Source organism: Onychostoma macrolepis, chromosome 20 (assembly GCF_012432095.1).
Source record: "Onychostoma macrolepis isolate SWU-2019 chromosome 20, ASM1243209v1, whole genome shotgun sequence".
Classification (NCBI taxonomy): Eukaryota; Metazoa; Chordata; class Actinopteri; order Cypriniformes; family Cyprinidae; genus Onychostoma; species Onychostoma macrolepis.
This window is the reverse complement of record NC_081174.1, coordinates 13691804-13715640: the sequence shown is the minus strand read 5'-3', so window position 1 is coordinate 13715640 and position 23837 is coordinate 13691804. Positions and strand designations below refer to the sequence as shown.

The 23837-nt window shown below is 37.7% G+C and overlaps 3 protein-coding genes across 5 annotated transcripts in view; 2 read left to right on the top strand and 1 right to left on the bottom strand.

The window, feature by feature from the left end:
* The window catches only part of brf1b (BRF1 RNA polymerase III transcription initiation factor subunit b), a 58583-nt gene extending 34754 nt beyond the window's left edge, over nucleotides 1-23829 (bottom strand). The window contains 6 exon segments of the mRNA XM_058755408.1: nucleotides 7001-7073; nucleotides 8603-8634; nucleotides 11257-11430; nucleotides 13689-13769; nucleotides 22869-23069; nucleotides 23615-23829. Of these exon segments, the coding sequence (XP_058611391.1) occupies nucleotides 7001-7073; nucleotides 8603-8634; nucleotides 11257-11430; nucleotides 13689-13769; nucleotides 22869-23049 (541 nt within the window). The 5' untranslated portion in view covers nucleotides 23050-23069; nucleotides 23615-23829.
* Nucleotides 805-5876, top strand: btbd6b (BTB (POZ) domain containing 6b). 2 transcript variants are annotated; one of them, XM_058755410.1, is made up of 5 exons: nucleotides 805-1017; nucleotides 2973-3267; nucleotides 3357-3447; nucleotides 3539-3657; nucleotides 4433-5876. In XM_058755410.1, exons 2-5 carry the CDS (start codon nucleotides 3062-3064, stop codon nucleotides 5463-5465), a joined length of 1449 nt encoding a protein of 482 aa, XP_058611393.1. In that variant the 5' UTR covers nucleotides 805-1017; nucleotides 2973-3061; the 3' UTR covers nucleotides 5466-5876. The 2 variants fall into 2 exon arrangements, with proteins under 2 accessions (XP_058611393.1, XP_058611392.1); XM_058755409.1 differs by lacking the exon at nucleotides 805-1017 and having other exon boundaries at nucleotides 2406-3267.
* Nucleotides 14033-20750, top strand: LOC131526824 (uncharacterized). 2 transcript variants are annotated; one of them, XM_058755407.1, is made up of 19 exons: nucleotides 14033-14234; nucleotides 14335-14399; nucleotides 14488-14577; nucleotides 14665-14786; nucleotides 14907-15050; nucleotides 15390-15467; nucleotides 15555-15722; nucleotides 16032-16128; nucleotides 16281-16504; nucleotides 16596-16761; nucleotides 17048-17256; nucleotides 17343-17460; nucleotides 17547-17752; nucleotides 18089-18206; nucleotides 18292-18461; nucleotides 18970-19067; nucleotides 19187-19266; nucleotides 19394-20371; nucleotides 20518-20750. In XM_058755407.1, exons 1-19 carry the CDS (start codon nucleotides 14212-14214, stop codon nucleotides 20520-20522), a joined length of 3159 nt encoding a protein of 1052 aa, XP_058611390.1. In that variant the 5' UTR covers nucleotides 14033-14211; the 3' UTR covers nucleotides 20523-20750. The 2 variants fall into 2 exon arrangements, with proteins under 2 accessions (XP_058611390.1, XP_058611389.1); XM_058755406.1 differs by having other exon boundaries at nucleotides 19187-19302.
* Nucleotides 23830-23837: the final 8 nt, after the last annotated feature.

Genomic DNA, 23837 nt, shown 5'->3' with positions numbered 1-23837 from the left:
TGGGGATTATGGCATATAGTAAACGAAAAACAGTATGTGAAATGAGTAGTGTCTAATTCACAGTACTCACAAAACAGTATAGGCAAAAAGTACCCCGGATGACTTACTACTTCCTGTGAGATTTACAGTCCTTATCATTCATTGCTGTAGTATGTGCCAACAGCGTCACATTATTGGCTTCTGCTGGTACACAGCTGCCTATTGCATTGCATTTTGACTGACTTGGTTTGCGTGTTTGTTTAGATCCAGCATTATATCCACCATATTTTTTAATGTAAGAGCCATTAGTAAATTGCAAGACTTCTAGTGTCTGCTTCCAGTTATTTTTAGCTATACAAAAACAGCCTTCAATGCTGCTTGATAATGCAAACTGGCATTTCTTAACATCTTATTTTAATCTATTATTGTAATCGTAAACACTGTTATTTGTGCATATAGTTTCACCATTTAATGCACTTTGTTATTCTTCTACTTATTTATCTTTAGCAGTATACACTGACTACCACGTTACTACCAAAATGGCATGCTTCCATGAGTGGACAGCTATTTATTTCATATAGAATAAACAAAACTTTTTCTATAAGACTGATGTGATTGGTGCAGTCATTTTATGCGAGTCTTAATCATACGTTCTCAAACGGTTATTAAATTTAGTAAAACATAAAACTTTTTAATTAGCAAAACATTACTCAGTGCACCTTTTAGGCTTGACTTACTGAAAGTGCTTTACCATTTAGTACATTTCGCTCTCTGTGTGCGCGTTTCACACACTCTGGCTGGCAAAAAACATCATTGTCTAAATTGTATGAGATAGATAAGCCGCTTATCGTAGGCGAAGGATCCAGTTTCCAGCGCCAGAGCCCTCTGTTGGAGATCCGGGAAAGCTGTGCAAGCCCAACCCCCTCTCTCTCTCATAGCACACTGTAGATGTAATATGGCTCCTGGCTGCCAGCGAGCCTTCAAACATCAAACCTGAATGTATTTTCCTGGCAGCTGCGCTTCGGTCGGCTCAATAAGGTAAAGAACGACTAATGATGTGCTATTTAAGTTCCTCTGCGGTTACTGCTTTATTGAATCGCGAATAATGATTCATATTACTTCGACTGAAGAGTCCGTATTGGTGGACAAGTCTATGCTGACGGTAGCTCTGTTCTGCTGCTACTTTATCTCTTTAAAACCGGTTCGTAAAGAACACTCGCGCTATAATCATTGATGGACATGTTAACGATGAACGCGGACGATATTTCTACCGACCACTTCAAAGATTTGCTTAGTCGGTTGAGCACTTCGTTGCAGATGTTTATCCCCTTATGAGACATTAAGGCTGCATCAGCAAATTGACTGATCCTATGAAGTTGAAACACTGCAACTGAAGCTCGATGATGGTTGTAAAGCGTTGAGTTCTGTATTGCGCGTTGATGGAAAAAGTTACTTTATGAAATAAATTTAAAAAAATAAAATAAATCCCTTCAAAGCTTCGCGCGGGATTTCATATAACGCTGATTAAATCTGGCCTCAGGTGATGACATGGATAACGCTAGTGTAAGATATAATACATTGTAATATTTTTAAATTCCCGTGTTGGTAGAAGTGGTGACGTGAACATATATTGTCAACAATAGAGATACTATAGAATTGAACGATTCTGGTTCCGATGGCGATTCTTGTTAAAGATTCAGGTTGATTAACGGTTCCATTATTCTTTTAGTAGCTTACGTTTTGAGGAAGAAATAACATTTAATGCCCTCAATATGTAAATTATAACATAATGTCAGATTCAACAGAACATAAATAAATGCAGTAGCCCACGTTACATTTTTCCCCAAAAGGTGTGCATACACAGACTTTTTAATGACTTTTCACAGGCTTTTTAGAAGTATTTACATTGGATTGCACTTGTCTTGCACTTCAAGTAACGTTAGTAAAATAAATACGCGGTGCCATATTTAATTCATTGTTTTAAAAAAAATAAAATGCCACTGTGTATGTATCTAGCTACACGTTGTCATGTAAACAACTAGTCAGTATACAAATATTTAGGTCTCACAAGCCTTAAACATATCACATTAGCAGTTCGTGTTTCATTACATGAAATTAATAACTTGCCAGTCAGGTTATTTCAGTAACGCTACGATTGATTCGTAAATGTTTTGATGCATAAGAGCCGACTCATAGGAATCGTTCCTAAGCTAGTCTGATTACCCTAGTCACGGATGTTTTGATTCACTAAAAAGAACCGACTCATAAGAGTCATTAGTTTGGCAATCAATCATGCTGTTCAGTGTAGCAGAGTATTTTAGTAATGTGTTCAATAAAAGTAATTCGATTCGTAAATTTTTTAACGGAACAGCTCTCGGTTCCCAACCCTAATAAACAATGCACAAAGGGTTAATTTGTGCTCGTGTGAGCGGCGAGAGAGGGGCTGGCTGAGGGAGGCGCTTCTGGGCCACTGACGTCCGATTCACTTGTAGTTTGATTTGTCAACAGAGAGCTGGGCGTCCTCGCCCGTCACACAAAACGGGCTTTACAATACAGAGTAGAGGCGCTCGAGAGTGGATACACCACAGATATGTAGGATGACAAGGACCAAGTAGCATTTTCCGTTTGCTTTTACTTGCATCTTATTACTTTCACTGCATAAAGTCCGTACTGGCGCGAGATCAAGGATCGCGAGGATGAGATGAGAAAGAGGAAAAAGTCTTCGAGCTGGAATATTTCCGCTGGACGGATACGTTGAAGTAGTTTTGTAAATGTGTCCAAAATGGAAAGAAAAATGCAATGGAAGCGCCTGTATTTAGAGTAACGTTAACTGAGGCTTGTAGTTTCTAATTAAATTAAAGAAGCTGTTTTCCCGCTACACCTGCCTTTTAATTACTCTGCAGACTGGTGGATAGACTTGCTGATGCCAACAACGCCAGATTGCCTATATGGCAGGATCATGAAGTTTTTGACGTTTTTCCTTTTGCTTCCAGAAACCTTAAAAAGGACTAGAAAGAGTGGGAAACAGCTCAGCAAGCTGCCAGTATGCTATGAAATCGTGACTTTGTCCTTGAGGAAGAAGATGGCTGCAGAACTCTATCCTGCCAGTATAAATACCAACCTTCCTAACAGTAACAGCACAGCAGTTACAGCTGCCAGCAAAAAGACCATCGTCCAAGTCACTCAAACGGTGACAACGCCGACTACAACTGCCACTCAGCAGAACATCAACAATAATAACGTCGAGACTGCCAGCTGGCAGGCCACTCACCCGACGCTGCGAGAGAGGTAAGGGCGCATTCGGCTTGCTTTTCGAGTCATATATACGCTCTTATGGGTCCATAAACGAATCTTGTGTTGCATTTTGTTCTCTTCAGGAATGCTTTGATGTTCAATAACGAGCTCATGGCAGATGTTCATTTTGTTGTGGGTCCGCCTGGCGCATCCGAAAAAGTTCCAGCGCACAAGGTGAGCGCATCCTCCTGCGTCAAAACGCATCTCAAGTGTCTCTTTCATCAGGCTCTGCTTAACCGCTCTTGTGTGGCATTTGTGCTTCCAGTATGTGCTGGCAGTGGGGAGTTCTGTTTTTGGTGCCATGTTTTACGGAGATCTAGCGGAAGGAGAATCTGAGATTCATATTCCTGACGTGGAGCCTGCTGCTTTTTTAATTCTTTTGAAGTAAGTTCTACACTTAATTTGAATTAATATGTGTCAATGATGTGAAACTCAATTACTCCGTGCACATCTATTAGTATTTTTACGAATATATAATGCAGACCATGTGTAGAATTACTTAAATACACCCCTGTTTTTAATTTCTTAATTAAAATTAATTTTCCAAATTCTTAGAAAAAAAAAAATTAACAACTGCTTATTAATATTTGGAAAACTTTTGGTATCATTTGGTGAACCCAGAGTGGAGAAGAAAAAGTGTTAAGTAGTCCCTCATGACTGTCAAGGTGAATAATTCTGTTAAAATATAAATAAAATATAACTTTTTTTATGACAAGGTTAGTTCAGGTTGTTAATGAATGTCATGTGGTACAACTCCTTTAAAATGTAATGATATTTATGAATTAATTTGTTTAATTTTATTTACCTTGAAAAACAAGCAAAAATGATTAATCATTACAAATTTATGAATACATTAATGTGTATTCAAGGTGTAAGGAAAATTATATAATTTTTACATGGTTACACCACATGACATTTTTTAGAAACCTCACATTGAAAATTTATATGTTGCATTCATATGGTTTTGAAAAACATAATATTACAAAGAGTGGATTTCTAAGATGCATTTTAACTAGATTCTTTCTTTCTTTGTTTTTCATCATTTGTTGTTGATACCTACATGTAACTCTAAACTCAATCACTGCAAAGACTAATGCTTGTATAAGTTCTTTTGGAAAGACATTGTGGATTTCAAACTCCTATTTCTATTCACTTTCAGGTACATGTACAGTGATGAGATTGAACTTGAAGCGGACACAGTGCTGGCCACTCTGTACGCTGCCAAAAAGTATATAGTGCCTGCACTGGCTAAAGCCTGTGTCACCTTTCTGGAGACAAGCCTGGAGGCCAAAAATGCCTGTGTGTTGTTGTCCCAGAGTCGACTGTTCGAGGAGCCTGAGCTGACCCAGCGGTGTTGGGAGGTCATTGATGCTCAGGCTGAGCTGGCACTTCGCTCCGAGGGTTTCTGTGAGATTGATCTTCAAACGCTGGAAATCATACTAAAGCGAGAGACTCTAAACACCCGAGAGGCGGTGGTCTTCCAGGCGGCTCTCGAGTGGGCTGTGGCTGAATGCAAAAGGCAGGGACTGGGACCAACCTCTCGTAATAAAAGAGCAGTGCTGGGCAAGGCTCTCTACTTGGTTCGCATCCCAACCATGACCCTGGAGGAGTTCGCCAACGGAGCTGCACAGTCAGACGTTTTAACGCTGGAAGAGACTCATGATGTCTTCCTGTGGTACACGGCAGCCAATAAGCCCAAGCTGGAATTCCCAATGCAGAAAAGAAAGGGTCTGACACCACAGCGCTGCCATCGTTTCCAGTCCTCGGCTTACCGTAGTAATCAGTGGCGCTACCGCGGACGCTGCGATAGCATCCAGTTCGCGGTGGATAAGAGGATCTTCATTGCAGGGCTCGGCTTGTACGGTTCCAGCGGTGGAAAGGCAGAGTATAGCGTCAAGATTGAACTCAAGCGCCAAGGCGTGACCCTGGCCCAGAACCTAACAAAATTTGTTTCAGATGGATCCAGCAACACCTTCTCAGTATGGTTTGAACACCCGGTCCAAGTGGAGCAGGACACCTTCTACACAGTCAGTGCCGTATTGGATGGGAATGAACTTAGCTACTTTGGACAGGAGGGTATGACGGAAGTGCAATGTGGAAAGGTGACCTTCCAGTTCCAGTGCTCCTCAGACAGTACCAACGGAACTGGAGTACAGGGGGGTCAGATCCCAGAGCTGGTCTTCTATGCCTAAAATTGTCAGGACGTTCATATTGCAGTCCATTCCGCTCACTGGAATTAAGATGGATTGAATACAGGGTCTCGTGAGGCTCTTGCCTTTATTATGTAGCAGCGGTGAACTTGATGGTAATGGCGCTTCAGAACCACAGTGGACTCGGATGGAAGGAATGTTCTTCAGCTTTATTTATTGCAAAAATTATATATTTGGTTTAATTATTGACACTGCAGCAAGCAGATCTCTATACAGTATATATATATAAATGAAGATAGTTGTACTGCTCTGATAGTGGAGGGAAGCCACTAGTGTGTCATGTTTTGTACATAACTTATTTGTTTTCAGCTTGATGCTGACTGACAAATAAAATGTCTTGTATTAGTGATCAGCTTCCTGAACTGCAGATTATAAACGTTTTTGTGACTCAAATCCAAAGTTGTTTTCACTTATTCATAGGCACTCATGAAATGCATTAAAGATTGATGCTATTCTGCTCAATCCTGATTTTAGCAACGAGAGAGGTTGACCTCAATCTATATTTTTTATGCCCTAAAAGTGTATGCTATATACACATTAAAATAATTTGAATGAGGTAATATGAGTATATAGGCTTTTCCTATGTAATGAAATGCGTAATATTCAAACTGAAATCTAAAAAAAATGAACCCACACACCACAACAGCAGTGGGCTTGTGTAAATGAGACAGTGATTGTTAAGTGTGGATGAAATATTCATCTTGAAAGGCCACATAAAGAACCTATTATCCCCAGTGGGCTGCATGAGGAACTGAAAAGGGAGTCTGTTTGAATTGAGCCCATAGAATCTGCTGCTCCACCGTTTGCATTCTAATTGAGGGTTTAGTAAACATGGAGCAGATGCAGCTTGGTAAAACAGCAGATTTCTGACCAAAAAAAAAAAACCCCACACAAAAACAGATGAATATGGAATTATGACACATGGAGTGCTGCTAATCAGAATGCATTCTTGGATTATGCCCAGTACTTTAACACTGGGATGTTCTCTGCTGTATATATATGAATCATTTTGTCTCTGCTTCTTCTAATCTGATGAGTCTGTTTAAAAAACTGCAGGCCTGTTCTGTCCTCACAGTGTGCGCAGAAGGTGGAAAAAGGGTTGCGGTGAATATGATGGACCGTAATGGATTTTTTGACATGACGCAGTGCCCCCTAGTTACATCCGGCTAGACTGCAACTCGCTATGAATATAATTTCCAGATGGGTAAAACATTTTCAACCTGTGCCTGAAATAGCTTGAATTACAGACTACTGCAGAAATTGTAGTAGATGAGAGTACAACAACAGCAAATCTTCTCCCTTTTGATGCAACCAGGAATCCATAGGCCACATCAGATGAACAGATTGAGTATACTTGTATTGATCTAGCTGCGGTGTATTATTGATAACCAATTTAGCAAATGAATTGTTTTGAGAGATGCTGCCTGCTTTATTAATGAGGTTCATTCAAAAGCACTGTTCCAGTCAGCTGAATTACATTAGAGATGTCATAGAGAGGTCATTACAGGGAGACTTACCGACGGCCGGAGCGTTGATACAGAGCTCTCTAGCCAACAGGAGGAAGGTTTTTCCCAGAATGTAAACATTAACCTACAACAATAAGAAACAGAACTGAAAGGTCTGAATAATTCAATAGGTTCAACTTTGCATGTTAACGTTTGCGGCCTCTTATGCTCAAAGGCATAAACAATACTACAGTAAAAGTAGTTATTTCTATCTTTTGCTGTAGTGTCAGTAGGAAATATCAGTTTACATTTCCAAACATTCATTTTGCCATTAATTATAATAATCCAGTGAGATTTTTGTTTGCACAAGGAGTCTGACAACAGCCAGTGCTCCACACAGAGATCTGATCTCACCATCATCATCCAGTCTGTCTGGAATGACATGAAGAAACAGAACAAACTGAGACAGACTAAATCTAGAAGAACTGTAGCAATGTCTCCAAGATGCTTCAAGAGACCTACCTGCAAAGCTACAGTACTGGTAAAAGTTTTAGGCACTTGTGTAAAAATACGGTCATGTCATAATGCTGTCCAATAATGTTATACATAGATTTTCTTTATCAATTAACTTCTATTAACTAAATTAAATCAACATTTGGTGTGACCATCCTTTGTGTTTAAAACAGCTTTTTCCCTAGGTGCACTTGTGCATAGTTTTTCAGATAGCTTTAACTTACATATACCTTATATAGACCTTTCAACGTTGCATACACTAAAAATGCTGTAACCTGTAAATATGTGAACTTCAGACACCCCCTAATAATGACTAGGGGTTATGACCTGAGCACCAGGTCCCTAGTTAGCCTGGCATCCAGGCAGGATAAATTGGGATCTCGTCGGATTTGGGTGTGGCTACACTTGCTAAAGATTCATGACATATCTGAGCCTCCGCCCCAACCGTCCAGTGTCTGTTCTATAGCAGATACAGCTCAGTGGACAGCTGGGGAGTAAAAATAACATTACACCAGTGCTCAAGCACAGAAGTGTCTAACCCTAAAATAACTACTAAAAAACTGTAGCAAATATATAGTCATAAACACAGTACTGTGTATTGTTTCACAAACAAAATGTAGCCTCATATCCTATACTTGCCGTTTAATACAGCAATAAGACATTAAAAGATGTGCGTTGCAAAGGTTTTATGTTCTTATTGTAAAATCTTGAATGTCTTAGGGTTTATTAAATAATTAATCATAATTAATTAATCTTATATGCAGTCATGTGTGTAAGTATAATAGCTTTGCACATTAAGATTTCAGAGTTACAACATTTTATATGGCATCTACCAGCATTTATATCTGCGCAAATCATTGAAATGTGAACAAGCTTGGCCTATTAAATGAAGAGAAACTATGCTAACATATTTGATGAACCGAAGCTGGAAATATAACAGAATTTCTGACTTTATTGCCCAAAACTGGCATCTGCTTACCTGTTATGTCATATGCAGTGTCTCATACAGTATTACTTTCATATGGTCATATGGAGGGTATTAAAGATTATTTCAAGGTTGAACATCATGCAATTCAGCACAGCCGCTTAGGTTGTGTCATATTTTTCAGAGTAAGTATTGTGGAAAATATATGAAAGAAATTGAAATGAAAGAAAGCCAACCTGTAAAAGATCGCTGAGGTCCAGGAGCATGTCTGCATATCAGTTAAGGGAATACCAAAACAGCTAGATTATATCATAAAAAAGGGTTGAAAGCGTGATAAAGATCTAAACATCTTTGTCCAACTACACAGCTAAAAATAAGAAGTCAATCGTGCTCCTAAATGAATTCTGGTCACAGTGATTAATTAAGCATCAGACAGCTCAGTAATTGTCACTGGGGGAGTTTTGACTTTACTGATCATCTCTACATCAACGGGCTTCAGGCAGGAACTCCTTATCTCTGCGAGAGATTCACCCTGACCATCTGTTACTGCTCACCTGAGCGGCACACACACACCTGAGGCACATGTCTCTATGGTGACTAATGCCCCCTTTAGCAAAGAGATTAGCATCACTACAAAACAAGCTAATCCCACTTTATCAGGAGTCTGACGGCCTTAATTATGGCCTGCCGTGAAAGACAGAGAGTATTTATACTTCTATGACAGACATCAGTGATATTGATAACCGTCTTATCTCTTAAATGCTACAAGACCAGATATGAACCACTGACCAAAACTGCAGATGCACTGCAGGGGGGGTCAAAATTATATCGACAACAGCATCATTCTAAAAACAGTGAAACAAAAAAGCAAAAAAAAAAAATCTTTATGTTATTTATGTTTAGGACATTTCTTTAAGTGTTTAGTATTCTGAAAATTATAATTACGTTAAAAGAAATTAATTATTTTTTCCTGAAACACCAAGTGGATACCAACATCTTCATGGTTCTAGGTATCTTGCAATTCTTAAACCAGTTTATTGATTAATGCTCACAGGACAATGGTTCTCAACCTTTTTGACCCCAAGGCAATGCCCCCCATGGTCCACAACAATATTTAAGGGTCCCATAAGTTTTCCAGTCATTTGCGATTAACTCAATAAGGATATTTTTAATTTTTTATTTAACTTCTAAAATATTTAATATTTCATAACACTAAAGAAAGAAAGAATGAAAAAGAAAGAAAGAAAGAACTTAGATCCATTAGATTTCTCCATGGATTTATCACAAATATGCATATGGTTACTATGTTTGCAAGATGCAAGCATTTGAAGGGATCCTTGTATTTAGAACTGTATATTTATGTAAGAAATGTACCAGTAATAAGAATCTGATGATGAGCCTCTGAAATCATGACCTGTAAGCTCTGGCAGATTTGTAAGAATTGGCAGATCAGGTCGGTGAAGCTCACTGAATCAATGTTTCTAGAAAAAGTCAATCATCACCTAAAGAACCTGGTTTAAACATATGTAAGATTTCTAAAAACATTCACAAATGTTAAAACGCTGCTTAATGGAAAGAATGAACAAAAGAGATATATGCTGTTAAGTTAAAAGTAAATACTTTAGGTGAGAATTATCTTATTTTAAAACACATAAATATTTGATAAAAAATAACTATTTTAAGTGAAATCTAAAGATAATACAGTTGTCCAAATAATTCTGTATATCATATCACAATGATGCATAAGATAAATGCATGAATGTTTGATGAAGCAAAGAACAGTACGCATTTAAAAGTATTTGGAAAGGGTTTGGCAGTCTGTAAAGTACTGGACAACTTTTTGTGTTTCTGCTCTTTAGCATGAAGTACCATATCTTAGCATGCAACTGAAAGAGCCCCACCCAGAGACAGGTAACAATTCTACTTTGGCAACTCTGAACGACACACCAGGTACCCAGTCAGGCCTGACGCTTCACAAAAACAGAGCGGAGATCTGGGTGTGACCCAAGCAGACACATAGGATGGTGCTTGTCAATGTGAGTAAGTAAGAGTCTGTCTTTTTATGAGACAGAGAGTGAAAGCAGTGGTATAACACTATCCAGACGTGCAGTGTTGCAACACAGGTGTGGTGAGTCTAAAACGTACATAATCTGGGAACAGAATTATGACAGGTTGGGGGAAAAACAAAAATGTGGAACAAGGGAATGATATTTCCCTCAACTATCACTTTAGAATTCCACTTCAGTCTCTATGACTGAGCTTCAGTATTCACAAGGTATTCAACTTAGGTCAAATAAGTGTCACTTCAGTAGCTTTTGTACGCAACCAGGACAGAGATTGAAAATCTGGGCTGTTTTCCATGATTTACTCCAGGGAACATCCTCTGAGATTCTGAAAGGTGCAGTAAACACTCTTCCTCTTCCTCTCTTTCCTCTCTTGCAGCACTATTGTTTTCACATCCTGACACGTCCCTTCAGACCCTAAACCAGGTTTTCCCTAGGGAAAGTATGAACTGATAAAAGTGACAAGCGTAGACCAGCATGAACGTCAATGCTGGTTTGGTTCTGGTTCTGATAAAGAAATCCTGCTAAAAAATTCAGCTAGTCGCTTATAACAGCAACCAAAACATTTTTATTTACACACAGAACTATATATAAAGGTATATATAAAGTTCACATTTTATATATAGATATGTCGAATCCATGACTACAGGATTGAGCTACAGGATTCTTGCTATTAAAAGCCTAAGATTTACTCTTTTTTTGCTGTATCCGAATTTGGATAATGTGCCTAACCTAATTTCGATTGTGCACACTTCTCTCCATGGATTACCGTTCACAAAGAGTTTAACTTGGGTTTCACACCCTAGGGATCATTGCGAGAAGGATACGTGGCGTTCCCTCTGTCCTGCAGACCAGGTAGAGGCAGGCAGCTATGACGTGTGTCATCTTTCGCCCTCGTGTCAAGTGCTTGCTCACCACCATCTTGAAGAAATTAAAGGCCGTGTCTAGGCAGTGCTGGTTCAGCTGCAGCTGGCTGCCGAGGTTGTGTATCTGTCGTTTCCCTAGAGACAGGACACACATATGCATCAGATTGAACAAACATACACAGATCCACACACGCACGCACACACGCTTGCGCACCAAGGCATGACTTCACACGCAGGTGTTTGGTTTTCCAGTAGCACTGATGTCATGAGAACGGTGCACAGCCAGACAGGCTTTTAATGGAGCCTGGAAGTGAAAACGGGCAGAGAGACAGCTGTTTTACGTCCCATATGAGGCCATGTCCCTCTTTTCCCTTCTTTCACAGTCGCTCATACATTTACTCCTTCATAGACGATCTCAAAACAGGCCAAGTTGTAATTCATTGGACACACAGAATAAATCAGTCTGCCCTGAAATCCCACGTTGAGCTAAGATGTGTTTAACATATTCAAATCCACATTTAAAAAAAACACCGATTTCTGTTTACTTAACACATCATAGCAAAAGACCTTGTTCACCCAGACAGTGAAAGTTTCCCATATTGTAAACAATGAGAATGATTTAGGCTGCTTCACCGTGTCATAACATGCAAAGCTTTTTTCTGGGCAGAAAGGCTACAGATGTGATGGAGTTGATGAGTTTGACATGTTCCAGTCATTCATTATGATTGAAATTCCACATGTAGACGTGTTTATAAGAGGCAAATGCTTTCATCAATCTGTCCTCTAAATGTGCAAATATGTGATAATGAGTTCAGCAGATGCATAGCTGCATCAAACTTTTTATTTAGCCCAGGGATTCTGGAAACCGATGGGGTGGAGAGGGGGTACTTAGAATTTTTTAGGGGGGGAAAAATAAAATTTTAATTATTTCTCCCTTATTCTGCTTTTATAGATACTGGCTGGACATTATACAATTAATCATGATTATTGTTTATTACTGACCGTGTAGGAATGAACACAAATCTGCATATAGTTTTATATAGTTTTCCTTTCAGGTTTATACATGTAACTATACTTTAACAGTGGGTATAAGATACAACGTTTCTAATATTTTCACATAAAATTTTTATAATTTGTTTATATTTTAATATGTAATTATTTAAATCAATAATATATACAGTATGTATTCATTATATTTTAATATATTTACATATTTTATACTATTATTAGTTTTACAGTTTACACAGTATTTATACATAAAAATAAATGGCTGGCAGAAAGGTGGTCCTTTGCATCATATTTGGAGTACTCATTGGCATCAATAAGTATAAAAACTTTTGCTTTGCTTTGCTATTTCCCATAAGTATAGATAGAGCCACAGATGTTAAACTGGATGTTTGACTTTTTGTTCCCCAACTGTGGAGCCCAGAAGCTGCAGTGTCAAGTGTCATGTTGGCAGGCCAAGACCAAAAATAACTCTAAAAGCTTTTAAGCGCGTAATCCTTCTATTCTGGAAGTACCGTGTGCCAACTCTCCAATACACGCTCCAAACCTGTCTAATCCCAGAGTATTTTTCACGCTGCACATGCCATAGGATTATCAGCCAGGTCTGCGGTGACCTCTCTGAATGACAGCAGAATTACATAACAGCATGCAACACTGCAGGGACACCTTTATTTAATGAATGAAATCTTGTGTTTGTGACCACAGGGAGACTTTCATAAATCAGAATCTTTTATATAAACTAAAACTACCTGCCAGACACATCATATTCACTAGTATGTATCACTCATTTAAAAAGTTGTTGATCTGTTATGAGAACTTTCTGTGAGAAACTGAGTCTGAATTATGTGTTTATACAGTTGGTGACCTTGATTCTGGAAGTATTTTGCTCTCAGTTCTTCAAGCAATGTATAAATATAATGCCACAAAACTCATTGCTCTCACAGCCCCTCTGATTCACACACACAAGTACATATTTACACAATGCCCTGCCTTATATTTGCTAAATCAACACACACCTGCAACCCAAAGACATTTACCATGGAGCTCTATGAATGCATCTTGTGTGTTTTTCAGATTCAAATGATGTAAATTTAATTAGCACTTGTGGGTCAGAAATTAATGCAGATGATTTACTGAAACGTAATATTAAAAGGAATATGCGTCCACAGGAATACTATAAGTGACGCATCTAATGGCACCATATTTGATATGAATTTAAATTACAGTCTATCATATGGCTTTGTTCCAGAAGATAAAGAATATAATGCAAGAGCCATATGGGCTATTTTATTTAACACTTATGGTCCTTTTTTATTGTTGGTGACTGATCATCCACTGACTGCAGTGCACCTACACACCACTGCTGACTAATATAAAGGTGTGCCTACCGTTCTGGAGCGTCTGAGCTCGCGATTCTTTTCCCAGACTTGTGTGGAACCCACTGCCCAAAACCGGAGCTTTGGAAGTACCTGAAAACAACACAAAAAAATACAATTCATTTTTGTTAAAGAAAAATCCCAAGCTGAAATCAAACAATTACGATAATTAGGAATAGTTTTGGTTTATAATATATAAACAGGTGAACAAATAAAATCCTATTATTTGCCAGTGACATTTAAGGCTTTGAATAAAGCTCTAGCGCACTCCAGTGGTTGTCTGTGTAAAAACAGCATTAGCATTGTATCTTTACTTTAGTGACACCTACCGAGTGCCGATGTCTCTACACAAGTAGCAACCTAAAGAGATTGATTGACACAGCTGAGGCTGATAACCAAGTCAGGGAAGTTCGGAGGAGAGTGACAGGACAATACAATACTAATGAACGCTATTTAGATTGCCTTTCAGTGGCATATTGCTCAATTATATATATATATATTTTTTTTTTTTTTTTTGTTTTGTTTTTGTCGAATCATGTATGATAGCTTCTACTTTGGGTAGGTTTTCTGTGACCAATTTATAACACATCTGAATATACAAAGCTGTAATACAACATATTGAATCCCAAAACTGACATGCAGAACTGATATACCACAGGCTTCTCTTCTTGTGCTTTCAACTCTGCGAGGTGAATGCAAGTGATGTTACCACTGCTCCACAAGGTTTGTTTCTAGTGTTGGACAACAACATTTCAGCATTTAATGGTAAATTTTGTTAAATCCAAAGCTGTAATGAATTTTATTGCTCCAGGTGCCATTGAGACCGAGTGTCGCGATCGATATTTCTGGGTGTCTGTTGATGTGGGCTTTGCAGGCCATGTCCCAAGATTTGAGGCTGTAGGTATGGTGTTATGGCTTGACAATAATCTGTACCACAAACTTTCACATTATATTTTAATTCTCATATCAATGCATATTTTTTTTTAAGTTGAAAATGGAGTGCATATTATTAGTCAGGATCATGCATCCAGGTGTGGCTACACAGTTAGGAACTTGAATGGAAGGGCGTCTCTGAGGGCTTCCTATTTCTCCTGCCACACCGAAAACCAGGCAAGAGATTTATTAAGTCCAAATATAAAACTGCACTGATAAGTTCTAGAACGATCAGATGTATGAGTCTTGATTATGGCTTTTTGGTAACATTGTTTTCTGTTGTATGATGTCTTGTAGGATGACAACAACTTCCTTTTCAAGCTGAATGTTGTTTTGATTGACCATAAGGGGAGAGAGAATAAATACTCTCTCTCAGAGACATGCACACTGCCGGTTGACTGGTCTGCAAAAGAGATCCTCTGTGAAGAAAACTACATAGAGGTAGGACTGTGCAAGGCAGGCAATGCAAAGCTGTTGTTATTGTTAATTAAAATTAAATGAGTACATTTAAATTAAATCAAATTTAAATAAAGCTGGAATAAAATATAAATATTGGATGGAAAAATTAGAAAAAAAAAAAAAAAGTAAGGTCAAGTTAAAATACTAAAATTACTAGAACTGAAATAAAGCTTAAAGTTACCAAAAAAATGACTAAAACTTAAAATAAAATGAAAACTGACAATATATAAATAAAATCTAATTCAAACTATTAATAAGTACTATAATTGTCTATAAATAATACTAAAGCTGGTCAACAACATCTGGTTTTCTCTAAACTAGGTGACAGTGGCGAGAGATACACCCTGCATGTCCGATAAGCGCACCAATAAAGAAGCGTGGCTGGCTGCTCTCGCTTTTGTAAGAAGTATTAGCGCTTTATCAATGGCATGTGTGAACTTCTACGGTTTGAATTTCTCATTGCCATCTCTCTATTTCCTCTTATAGGCCCAGAGATCTGCCATCTCTGAGTGGCAGATAATGTTCCTGAATCAGGACCGTTTGGATGCGATGTCTATCTCTGAAGCCAGTCGAATGGGATACATGGTGGATTCCACTCCAAACAGGGTGGTCTTTCGCTCTGCCTACAATCAGCCACATTCAGTAATCACAGAGGCAGGTGAAACTAAAATTAAAGGGATAGTTCACACCAAAAAAAAAAAAAGAATGTTATTATTTACACACCCTCAAGTCATTCCCTGTATGACTTGTCGATCTTCAGTGGAACACAAAAGATATTTTGAAAAATGTCTCTGTGTATTTTGTATACATATACTACCATTCAAAAGTTTGTAAGATTTTTTTTTTAAATGTTTAAATGTTCACCTTTTTGGGAACTATCCCTTTAAATGTTAATTGTGCAGGTTCTATGATAGTATCTCGGGATTTTTAACATGAAAGCTGAAACCTGCCTTGTTTCCTCAGATTGATGGCATTGCTGTAGAGGTGATTCATGCAACAGTGTTTTTCAGACAGAAATGGGCGGTTGTGATGCTTGACTTGTCTGCAGCATGTACGATAGGTAACTCACTGGCCATGTTCAATTTCTGATACATTATAGAACTGATTGTTATTGAACTAAATGCACATATAATACTTTTATTGTAAACAACAATTCAAGCTGTCATAGGCCACAGCTGTCATACTTCTCTCTCGGTGTTGCATATTTATCAGCCCCTAGCTCATTTGATGGAGTGATTTTGCACTGGAGAACTCCTAAAGTCATGACCCCGATGGTGCTGGACCTCTCTGGGTTTGTAAGCAGGAGTATTGAGCTGGGTGTGGATGCTCAGCTCATGGACGAGACCACCAGGACAGCCATGGGTTACATGCTGGGAGAAGATGGGCAGGTGGTGCACGTATCAGTGCCTTTTGGTGCACCAGGAGGTTACAGAATGGTATGTGCTAGACAAACCAGCAACCAATGTTGTGTATTTTTTGCAAAAGAGAGAGAGAAAGAAAATCAATATTTTGTGCTGTTTGTTGCAGAGCGTAGTCGATAACAATGTCTATAAAGAAAGTTACGCGACTTTCCTATGCTATGAGCACATCTATTCGCATGTGTTTACGGATGATACTGAAATAGAGACCAGACATCGGCAGCTACGACGTTTAGAGACGCCACTAGTTTCTCGGATTCCTTTCGCTATAGATGGTGAGATTATTACCATACCATTACCATTATACAATAGACTGATATTGTTTTTATGACTGATGCAGGTTATTTTTCTGATAACCAATATGCAAAACCAAATTTTTTTTTTTTTTTCAGCATTTTGACAATTATACTTATAAAATACTAAATGTTGTGTGTGTGTGTGTGTGGGATTATTAATATTAATTTATATTATTATTAACAATAATAATAAATTCCTTTGATCTAGATGATAGCAAATTTATTTTAGTCACTTTATATTGATCTTTTTTCCCTCCTGTAACAGAAACTTTGCCAAATGAAGAGGTGTTCACCGTGTATCTTGGTAGTTTTGCTTCGGATGTGGAGCTCATTGCAATCAAGCTGAATGAGAACTATCTGTCAGTAACAGATGACATTCAACAGCATTACTTCATTACAAAAATTCCTCACATCAATGGGACCCACGGTTTCATCATCAAGGTTCCTTTTGAAGATAAATCAGTTAACAGAGTGGTGAGGGTTTTTATTTTATTTATCATTCCCCAGTATTATATGTATCTTATATTATTAAAAATAAAATCAATTTTTCTAATTGACAGTATTTGGGTGAAGGACTTCTCCACTACTCTGCAGAAATGAACTACACTCTAAATATCATCAGGCGAAACGACACATTTTTCCACCATGTCTCTCTTGTGGCACATGTTAATGATGCTTGTAAGTCTTAAAGAGTTAATGACCTTAAATTACATAACATGCAAGTGACTAAGAATCTCAGTCTTATTTGTTTCTCTCTCATTCAGTCCCTCCAGATGTCACTGGTTTCTGTACAGCACAGAGCATAATATTCAGAATGAATCATGCGAGGCAAGCTGGACTTTGGGAGGTCTGTGTGGGGCATCAAGCTCTCACATCTGACTTATCCAGGGATAAGGGATACACACTGAAGAACGACAGTGACAGTATGACTCTGGAGGTCCCACTCTTCACATCGGGCTACATTTATGAGGCAAAGGAAAACATTTGTTGTTCAAATGTTGATTTTCATAATGTCAAGGCAGTCTTGATTCAGACCTCCTTTTGTTCTTAACATTAGAATTATAAATTAAATGCAACTCAAGCTCTATTGACAGCATCTGAAAATAATTTTGACTTGTAAAGAAACAAAACCCATAAATGCACTAAAAATGGTTATAGGTGTGTTTATAGGGTTAAAAGTAATATTAAAGTAAATTATAATAATAAAAATATTAAAGAATAATTAACGTAAGTGTTTCAACAAAATAATTCTTTTAACCCTAGAATATTCTTTTAAACCTAACATGTTAGGTTTCTGTTTTTCCAGGACATCACATTGCAGAGCTTTGTTGGCACTTTTGAGATTCTTATAAGAGACTCAAAGACTCTGGAGATTCACAAGAGAACAACAAAGTCCTGTTACTTTCAGTCTGAAGAACTAACAGGCAAGATGCTGTAAAATGCTAACAGGGTTTATAAGCTTTAAAATGTTACTTCTCCGCTAATAACCAATTATTTCTATTGTTTTAGTGTGTTCCACAGATGGAATAATGACCGTGGTGGCAACCACTACAAAAACATGGCCAACGGTGACACCTAGCAGCACAAGCCTACTAGATAGAAGATGCAGACCCAAGGCAACTGATGAGACAAGGGTCATGTTTTCTTTTGGTGTGGATACGTGTGGTACTAGATTAATGGTAAATGCAATCATTGACCTTATTCATATATATGTACGTGCATGCATACATGCATGCATACATACACACGAAAGTCTGGGCTCAGTAAGACTTTTTTAACATGTTTTTAAAAGAAGTCTCTTTTGATCATCAAGACGGCTGAATTTATTTGATCAAAGTTACAGTAAAAGAATTGTGAGATATTATAAATTTAAAAATAGCTCTACAATTATACTATATAATCATGTTGCAGAAACTTTTTTTTTTCAAAATATTTTGAATAGAAAGTTCAAAAGGACATCATTTATTTGAAATATAAATTTTTGCAATTATAAATGTCTTTACTGTCACTTTTGATCAATTTAATGTGTCCTTGCTGAATAAAAGTATTAATAAAAAAAAAATTGTTTTTAAAAACTTACTGACCAAAACCTTTTAAACAGTACATCTATTATATATTTTAAACATGTATCTGTTTTCAACTGTATATCTATTTACTGGCTGATATGTAATCTGCATCCTTGTGTAGTTGGGTGACGGCTACATTGTGTATGAAAACGAGGTCATTTCTGATGAAGGTGCCATAATTGACCAGGAATCAGCCATTAAAAGGGAATCAAAATTTAGGTATTTGTCAATATATGAAACTCGTAAATATGTGAACATTGAATTAAATATGATTGAATCTTTGAAAACAAAACAAAAAAACTGATCAGCTCTTTTTTTTTTTCTTCTGAATATTTCAGGCTCACTGTGAGATGCTTCTATCCACTTGACTCTGTTAAGAAGGTTTTTACATCCAGATTGTTTAAAGGACCTGAATTTGGTACAGTCAAATTTACAGACACTACAGATGTAATAGGTTAATACTAACACTTTCTATTACAGGACAATTCATCAAAAGAATTGCTATAATTAATTTTTTCTCTTTGTATATCTGCATAACCTACAAGGAAACCTTATCAGCTCTCAGGCAGCCTCTGTTTTTGACCCTAAACCATGGGCAAATAAACTTCCTCATGAGACACAGTTTGTGCAAAGAGGACTTCCACACTCTGCGTATCCCTCATCAAATCTGGGCAGGAAGACATCTGAAGACAGTTACCACGCGAGCAATATTCCCTATCCACATAGACGTACCCAACTCTTCAAGGAATCTGGGCAGCAAAATTCTTTTAATGGCTTGTTTGAAGACTACAGATCTTTCCTTGTTGACCCTCCACAGAAAACGTCTATGAAAAGGAGTGACCAAAATCATGATAATTCTAGGATGATTGGTGATGACAGTTCTGCTTCAGCTTTCTACAGGGGATCAAAACATGCATCACATGTCATAAATGAAACCTTGCCGTCCATTTTACAGTCTGTCATTGCCATTAGTAATCCAACAAACTACAATCCAAATAGCAGTGAAGTGAGTGACCAGCTTTTCCTGAGAGAATACATGGACCATTACACTCCTGACAGTGGTTTTCAACACTCCCCAGATCGTTTTAATGAACTGATTAACAATCTGTCTACTAAAGATCCTTTACTCTATACTGGCAATATTAGTTCTAACAAACTTGAAGCAGGCAAAATTGAACGGGGCCAAAAACATTTGGAAAGTTACATACTTCCCACATTCAACGTGAAATATAAGAACAGACTTGACACTGAAAGCAGTGCTCAGCCATTTAAAGAGTACGGATTGGACCTTTTACCTGTAGAAGATGAGCAAAACAATTTCATGCATGAAGATGATGACAATAATCCAAAGAAATTATCGTTTTTGCATACACATCAGCAAAAAGAAGTCGAAGATGGGCATTTTCTTTCTGAACATAAACTTTTAGCAGTAAAACCATCATATGACAAATTGAGAGGGACCCTGTTCTTCCCTGGTAGCAGAAGCCGTTACGGTTCCAGCATTCATAAAGGAATAAGAAGAGGTAATTTTCCATTGCTAAATTATGTACAATACATTTAAGTAACATAAATAATGATACAACTGTAAATTTAAGCAATTTATTTTTACCACTTTTCAAATGTTCAAGTTAACACATTCTAATACTGAAACCACACACTTTTTTTCTAGGATGACCATGGAGGCTGTAAAAAATAGGATTTCATTGTTAAATGGTGAATCCAAATTATGAACTTTGTCATGTTGAGGAAAGTGCAATGAGATTTGGCAAATAACATGACAGCCCCAGGCAGAAAAATCAAGCCCATTCAAACTGAGGGTGTAATGTATGGCATACTGCTTTTGCAAATAAAATGCATTGTGATCACTAACTGTCAAGTTAAGTTGCAATTTTTTGGTAAACAAAACTATGTTAAGATCTGATTAAGTTCAAATGCGTGCTAAACCAAAATGCTATCTCATCTCACACTTATACGAAGAACTACATATAAATATTTATCCAAATAATTTACTACCTTGGAACGTGCTAACAATCCATTACATGAAAAAGTTTAACGATATTTTATAATATTATAAATTATATTTTATAATATATTATAAACAATATATTCTCCAGTAGATCTTGTTGTGGTAATTCTGATTTTGGATGGATTTGTCCATTAAAGAAAAAACTTTTTCAGAACTTACAGGTGCATCTCAATAAATTAGAACGTCGTGGAAAAGTTCATTTATTTCAGTAATTCAACTCAAATTGTGAAACTCGTGTATTAAATAAATTCAATGCACACAGACTGAAGTAGTTTAAGTCTTTGGTTCTTTTAATTGTGATGATTTTGGCTCACATTTAACAAAAACCCACCAATTCTCAACAAATTAGAATACTTCACAAGACCAATAAAATAAAAAAATAAACATTTTTAGTGAATTATTAGCCTTCTGGAAAGTATGTTCATTTACTGTATATGTACTCAATACTTGGTAGGGGCTCCTTTTGCTTTAATTACTGCCTCAATTCGGCGTGGCATGGAGGTGATCAGTTTGTGGCACTGCTGAGGTGGTATGGAAGCCCAGGTTTCTTTGACAGTGGCCTTCAGCTCTTCTGCATTTTTTTTGGTCTCTTGTTTCTCATTTTCCTCTTGACAATACCCCATAGATTCTCTATGGGGTTCAGGTCTGGTGAGTTTGCTGGCCAGCCAAGCACACCAACACCATGGTCATTTAAACAACTTTTGGTGCTTTTGGGAGTGTGGGCAGGTGCCAAATCCTGCTGGAAAATGAAATCAGCATCTTTAAAAAGCTGGTCAGCAGAAGGAAGCATGAAGTGCTCCAAAATTTCTTGGTAAACAGGTGCAGAGACTTTGGTTTTCAAAAAACACAATGGACCAACACCAGCAGATGACATTGCACCCCAAATCATCACAGACTGTGGAAACTTAACACTGGACTTCAAGCAACTTGGGCTATGAGCTTCTCCACCCTTCCTCCAGACTCTAGGACCTTGGTTTCCAATTGAAATACAAAACTTGCTCTCATCTGAAAAGAGGACTTTGGACCATTGGGCAACAGTCCAGTTCTTCTCCTTAGCCCAGGTAAGACGCCTCTTAACAAGAGGAATACAACTGTAGCCAAATTCCTTGACACGTCTGTGTGTGGTGGCTCTTGATGCCTTGACCCCAGCCTCAGTCCATTCCTTGTGAAGTTCACCCAAATTCTTGAATCGATTTTGCTTGACAATCCTCATAAGGCTGCGGTTCTCTCGGTTGGTTGTGCATCTTTTTCTTCCACACTTTTTCCTTCCACTCAACTTTCTGTTAGCATGCTTGGATACAGCACTCTGTGAACAGCCAGCTTCTTTGGCAATGAATGTTTGTGGCTTACCCTCCTTGTGAAGGGTGTCAATGATTGTCTTCTGGACAACTGTCAGATCAGCAGTCTTCCCCATGATTGTGTAGCCTAGTGAACCAAACTGAGAGACCATTTTGAAGGCTCAGGAAACCTTTGCAGGTGTTTTGAGTTGATTAACTGATTGGCATGTCACCATATTCTAATTTGTTGAGAGAGTGAATTGGTGGGTTTTAAATGTGAGCCAAAATCATCACAATTAAAAGAACCAAAGACTTAAACTACTTCAGTCTGTGTGCATTGAATTTATTTAATACACGAGTTTCACAATTTGAGTTGAATTACTGAAATAAATGAACTTTTCCACGACATTCTAATTTATTGAGATGCACCTGTATTAGGAGTGAAATTTATAATGAGTGTGCATTAATCAGAAAAATTACATTTTTATGTAATAAATCTGATTCTGTTGCTTGCCAAATTCCACATTCACAGATCCAAAGATTTCAATTCTAGACTGCTCTTGTTTTGTTTCATGAACAAAACCGAGGAATACCTTACATCAGCTAAATCGCCTAGAACCAAAAAAGTTTTGAAAACATTACAATTGCCACTGGTGCCCCTCAAAACATGAATGATACTGGACCCATCTGTGTTTAGGTTCAAGTGAACGCTCTTACCATCAGCAGACACGAACTGGCCGACAGCTGAAGACACCCCTCCACTGTTTTCCACAAACTGAACCTCAGATACAATGATATTATCCTCCAGAACCGAGCCACAGGCTGTGCAGACCGCACTCCCCCGGGCTGGGTCTGTGTCGATGTCCGCTCCACCACAGTTCTTACACAGACGACTCATACTGGCAGCAAGATTCAGACCTGAGGAAGATAACATGAACACCATTACTGAACTAGAAACATCTGAATAAACACAACATTATCCATTAGGCAACGGCCGTTTACTGTTATTCGGATATTACAACAAAATACTAAAATCGTACAGAAACTTGTAGTAAGTCATGAGTAAATTATACAGCAGGTCCACACCGGGGTTTGAACCCGGGTCGCCGGCACACAAGCATCCCTGACATTCCGCTTCACTACGTAACATGGCTAGCGCCGGAACACAAAACCCAGTTGAGCCTCCTTCATTGTCGTTCGTGAATCATATATATTTTTTCCCCTATTAGAATTACCTTTATATTAGAATTAATTCTAATGTATATCTCTAGTGTCTATAAACCTTGCTAAGCTAATGTTTTGATATGTGCACATATGCTACCAAATGAAAAGCTAGCTTGCATAAGACGTGATACAAATGCAAACATAACACAAACAGCGCATTTTTATAGTTTCATTCTTTATTTCATATAATAAAGTCTCACATAAATATAAAACATAAGACATAAAAGCTAACCACTCACCAGTCAAAGGAAGTAAAGACTTATGATCAAACACTTTAAATCTGTATCCAGTATCCTCCTCTCCTATTTATTATTATGTTTCATAAGCTAATTAAACTGCATTCATTGAGCAACATGTTTAAAAGGACTAACGTTAACGTTAAATTCATTTTTATAGTAAAATATTTCAATTGATTCATAACACCATAACTGTTTTGACTTCCTACCGGCTCTGTTTCTACCC

Bases quoted from the DNA above. Each gene is read 5' to 3' on its own strand.
- btbd6b (XM_058755409.1), top strand. From the start codon at position 2,903: ATGCCAACAACGCCAGATTGCCTATATGGCAGGATCATGAAGTTTTTG. The intron at 3,268-3,356 runs GTAAGGGCGCAT...TGTTCTCTTCAG, and splicing joins CACCCGACGCTGCGAGAGAG to GAATGCTTTGATGTTCAATA. The intron at 3,448-3,538 runs GTGAGCGCATCC...TTGTGCTTCCAG, and splicing joins AAAAAGTTCCAGCGCACAAG to TATGTGCTGGCAGTGGGGAG.
- LOC131526824 (XM_058755406.1), top strand. From the start codon at position 14,212: ATGTATGATAGCTTCTACTTTGG. The intron at 15,468-15,554 runs GTAAGAAGTATT...TTCCTCTTATAG, and splicing joins GGCTGGCTGCTCTCGCTTTT to GCCCAGAGATCTGCCATCTC. The intron at 18,207-18,291 runs GCAAGATGCTGT...CTATTGTTTTAG, and splicing joins TCAGTCTGAAGAACTAACAG to TGTGTTCCACAGATGGAATA.